The 3,751-nt window shown below is 41.6% G+C and overlaps 1 protein-coding gene across 2 annotated transcripts in view; it reads right to left on the bottom strand.

Annotated features, from left to right (window-relative positions):
• Positions 1-1,291: 1,291 nt before the first annotated feature.
• Positions 1,292-3,751, bottom strand: part of cacnb4a (calcium channel, voltage-dependent, beta 4a subunit) — a 53,486-nt gene continuing 51,026 nt past the window's right edge. For both annotated transcript variants that reach the window (XM_015965896.3, XM_015965897.3), the window contains 3 exons: positions 3,395-3,490; positions 3,100-3,276; positions 1,292-1,687 (listed from right to left, as the gene is read on the bottom strand). In XM_015965896.3, the coding sequence (XP_015821382.1) occupies positions 1,427-1,687; positions 3,100-3,276; positions 3,395-3,490 (534 nt within the window). In that variant the 3' untranslated portion in view covers positions 1,292-1,426. The remainder of the gene's footprint in view (positions 1,688-3,099; positions 3,277-3,394; positions 3,491-3,751) is intronic.

Here is a 3,751-nt window from a genome sequence, read left to right as displayed (position 1 = left end):
ACACTAATGGCATAAGTAATATAATATAATATAATATAATATAATATAATATAATATAATATAATATAGTATAATATATGTTTTAGAAGTATAAAAGCTGTATTGTTTACGGCATAATGGTTTATTTCAGTACATTTGGAAAATAACACTGCACACAATACTCTAGTCAATTGATCATTCTCTCACAATGAGGGTTTAGATCTTTATAATGGTGCTCATAACTCACTATTTGGTAACATGAAATGTATTTTATCTTGCACAAAAAGAACTGCTGTCTTTTGGTGATTTTCCATTGGCAGATTTACTGCAAAATAAAACTTTTAGGGGCTCATGAGGCAAAAAACATCTGTGTAATAAATTACAAGACACAAGTGCATGTTATTCATAGATCATGACTCTTTTCTGCAGAAACTGGCAGTGTACATATTGAAATCACTGACAAAAATGATCGCATACATATTATGATGTGTTCTGATTTAATCATGTTGGAAATTCAAATAAATAAATGAGTATCTTTGTAATATTTTTTGACAGTATTTACATATGGAAGCCCTCTTTAAGTCACTTGCTCAAATCCACTTCTGTCAACCCTGTATAACCTATTGTTCGATACATGTTTTATGAAAACTGGTACTAAGTGCCTTGCATGTGGAAAACATGCTGGCAGACTAGAGACCATTCCTTCTTTAATTGTTTCAACTATTCTTTTATCCTCAACAACTTTACAAAAAATCAAAACCTAATGGGTAAGAAGATAAACGCTACACTTTCAGGCCTTGATGACCTCTCATTCCTGAGGTTTTAAGCTTTGAAATGTTGGTTTCTATATAACTAAAAATAAAAGTGGCTCAAGAAGCAAATGCCTGAACCTGGATTGTAGAAACAATCTTTTTTGTTTTTAAAGATTTTTTCACGCTCACTTTGTGGACAAGAGCACACGATCTTTTGCAGACTCTCAGATGCATCATATTCTGCTTCCATCAGCTCCTGGATTTGTTCAAACGAGTTGAGTGCTGATCGTCACGGCAGGGTAATGTCTGGCACTGGCTTCTGTCAGTCGGTGACGTGGAATCACAGCTCCACCTACATGCTACAGTGACAGCTGAGTCTACTCCTCACATGTTCACTTGCTAGCTTATCTTACTTACATCCCATTAGTGGGTAAATAATCAAAAACATGTTCAACAGGTTTACCTCAAAAACACAATTTTGTTTTCTTTGTGCTACATGTCCAGGATCCCTTTTCAGGTCCGAGAGTCCATTTGGCAGCGGTCACAGCTAGAGTGGGATATGAGATACTACACAGAATTAGAAACCTGTTACAGTTCAAGGGGGTTATAGATTTATCACACTGGAGCTGTTAGTGCTGCCTTGGCTTTAGTGTTCATGGTGGATGTTCAACGACAGTAAGCTCACATGTCAAAGCCTAAAGCCGGTGCCTGGAGTCCTGGCTATAGGCTCCCGGGGACCCTCGATTACGATGAGGATTATAAGAGTCCTGATAGGGGTCCTGGTAGTCCTCCTCGACCAATGGAGAGTGGTCCCTGCTGTGCTGTGAACTGGAGGACAGACGGTTGCGATGCTTTCGTGCCTGTTCGTTATGATAGTTCTCATCAGCAGGCATCAAGCTGCGGCGCTCAACAGGTGAATGGTCTGTTGTGTGGTTGCTGTTTCTGTTTCTTTGAGCCTTTTTATTAAACAAACAAAAAAAAACACATTCAGTAATGTTTATCCTTTGAAACTTCGAAATTATAATCAATTATTGTAATGAGTGGTAATTTTTAGGGATAAAATTAAACTTCACAGGTCAAATATTCCAATAGTTCCTCAAAAGACTGGAAATGCACAGAGAACAATGCAAAGCGTTTGTGAAGCTTACTTTCATAAGAAAACAAAACAAAGTGGACAACTTGTGCATTAAAGTTTCTGTTAAAAGCCCAGAAATAACTAGAATTGCATGCATTGTCAAACCCAGGTCCTTGTACAACCAGGCCCGCATTGCCAGCAGTAAGTCGAGCTCGTTCCCAGTGAGAGTTGGACTCCCCCAAGGCCGCCCTTATCAACAATTCTGTTCATAACTTCTTTGGACAGGATTTCTAATTTCAGCCAAGGTGTTGAGGAGATCCATTTTGGTGGCCTAGGATCAGATCTCTGCTTTTTGCAGATGATGTGGTCCTGTTGGCTTCATCAGAACGTGATGTTGGGCTTTGCTGGAGCGGTTAGCAGCTGGGATGAGAATCAGCTCATCTAAATCCAAGAACATGGTCTTGAGTCTGAAAAGCGTAGAAAGCCTTCTCCGTGTCCGGAATGAGTACCTGCCTCAAGTGGAGGAGTTTAAGTATCTCAGTGTCATGTTCACGAGTGGGGGAATACTGGAGTTGATACGCGGATTAGCTGCATCTGCAGTGATGCGGGCGATTTACGTTCCTACCCTCACCTATGGTCACAAGCTTTCAGTAGTGAGCAAAAGAATGAGATCGCGGATACAAGCAGTCAAAATGAGTCTTCTCCACAGGGTGGCTGGGCTCTCCCTTAGAGATAGGGTGAGAAGCTCAGTCATCCAGAAGGGCTTGGAGTAGACCCACTGCTCCTCCACATCGAGAGGAACCAATTGAGGTGGCTCAGGCATGTAGTTAGGATGCTTCCTGGACGCCTCTCTGGTGAGGTTTTCTGGGCACGTCCAGCTGGGAGGAGACCCAAAAAAAGACCCAGAACACACTGGAGGGACTGAATCTCGGCTGGTCAGGGATTCCCTCTGAAGTGCTGGCCCAAGTGGCTGGGGAGAGGGAAGTATGGGCCTCTGTGCTTAGGCTGCTGCCCCCGGGACCCGACCCCGGGACAAGCGGTTGAAAATGAATAGATGGATGGATGGATGTTAAACCCAGGAGCAATGCTGACCTCCTGAGAAGCCAGCAGATGCAACACAAGTCTTTTATGCTAAATTCTAGAAAGTGCTAAAACCATAGTGGCTATTTTATTACTGCATTTCTTCTTCATATCATACATACAACATCTTTTTAAACAATCAAACTTGAAATTCTCAAAAAACAAAAACCAGCAAGTGCAAGATAATGTTTTACTACAGTCTGGGATGTTCACCTGATTGGTGGTGGGATACGGGGACAGAGCCGTGGAGCCCAAATTGCGTCCCAGCAGGGGGTTGACAGGCGTGCGAAATGAAGTGTGTGTAGCACGCCAGTATGCCTCCAGGTACTCTGCCAGGTGCTCACAGGCATCTTCCAGCTGGTTCTCATCCAGAATTATGTCAAACATCTCCTGAGGCGTGAGAGGAGGAGACACAAGAGCAGTTGGTGCATGCAGCATTATCCACATGTAGAGTGAAGCTTTGGCTGTTTCTTTTGATTTAAAAGTGAACGTTTGGAAGTTTACGCACAGATGGGCACTGAGCCAGCTTCTCAGCTGCAACGAGCTGCACATTTAAATGTTTGCTTTGAGATTTTCCTCTTGATTTGATGAGCCGCTGCAGAACCTGTAAAATACATATAGAGTAGGCAAGCATAAATATAAATCTCAAATTATGGAACAAAAATAGATTGCATGCAAGTTTACTATACATAATGCATTTTCATTCAAGCAACCTTACAAAGTAGCTCCACACACTACACTCATGTTTTCTGCCAGGATAGATTTGCCTTCTGTTGTACTGAGACTAAAATCACAGTAAAATCCTGCTGTTCGGACGATGAATGTTAATAATCTTTTCATGATATTAAAAACAAAAGTAAAAAAA

The sequence above is a fragment of the Nothobranchius furzeri genome, chromosome 14, assembly GCF_043380555.1.
Source record: "Nothobranchius furzeri strain GRZ-AD chromosome 14, NfurGRZ-RIMD1, whole genome shotgun sequence".
Classification (NCBI taxonomy): domain Eukaryota; kingdom Metazoa; phylum Chordata; class Actinopteri; order Cyprinodontiformes; family Nothobranchiidae; genus Nothobranchius; species Nothobranchius furzeri.
Note: the sequence above shows the minus strand (reverse complement) of the source record. Positions and strands in the feature narration are given on the sequence as shown.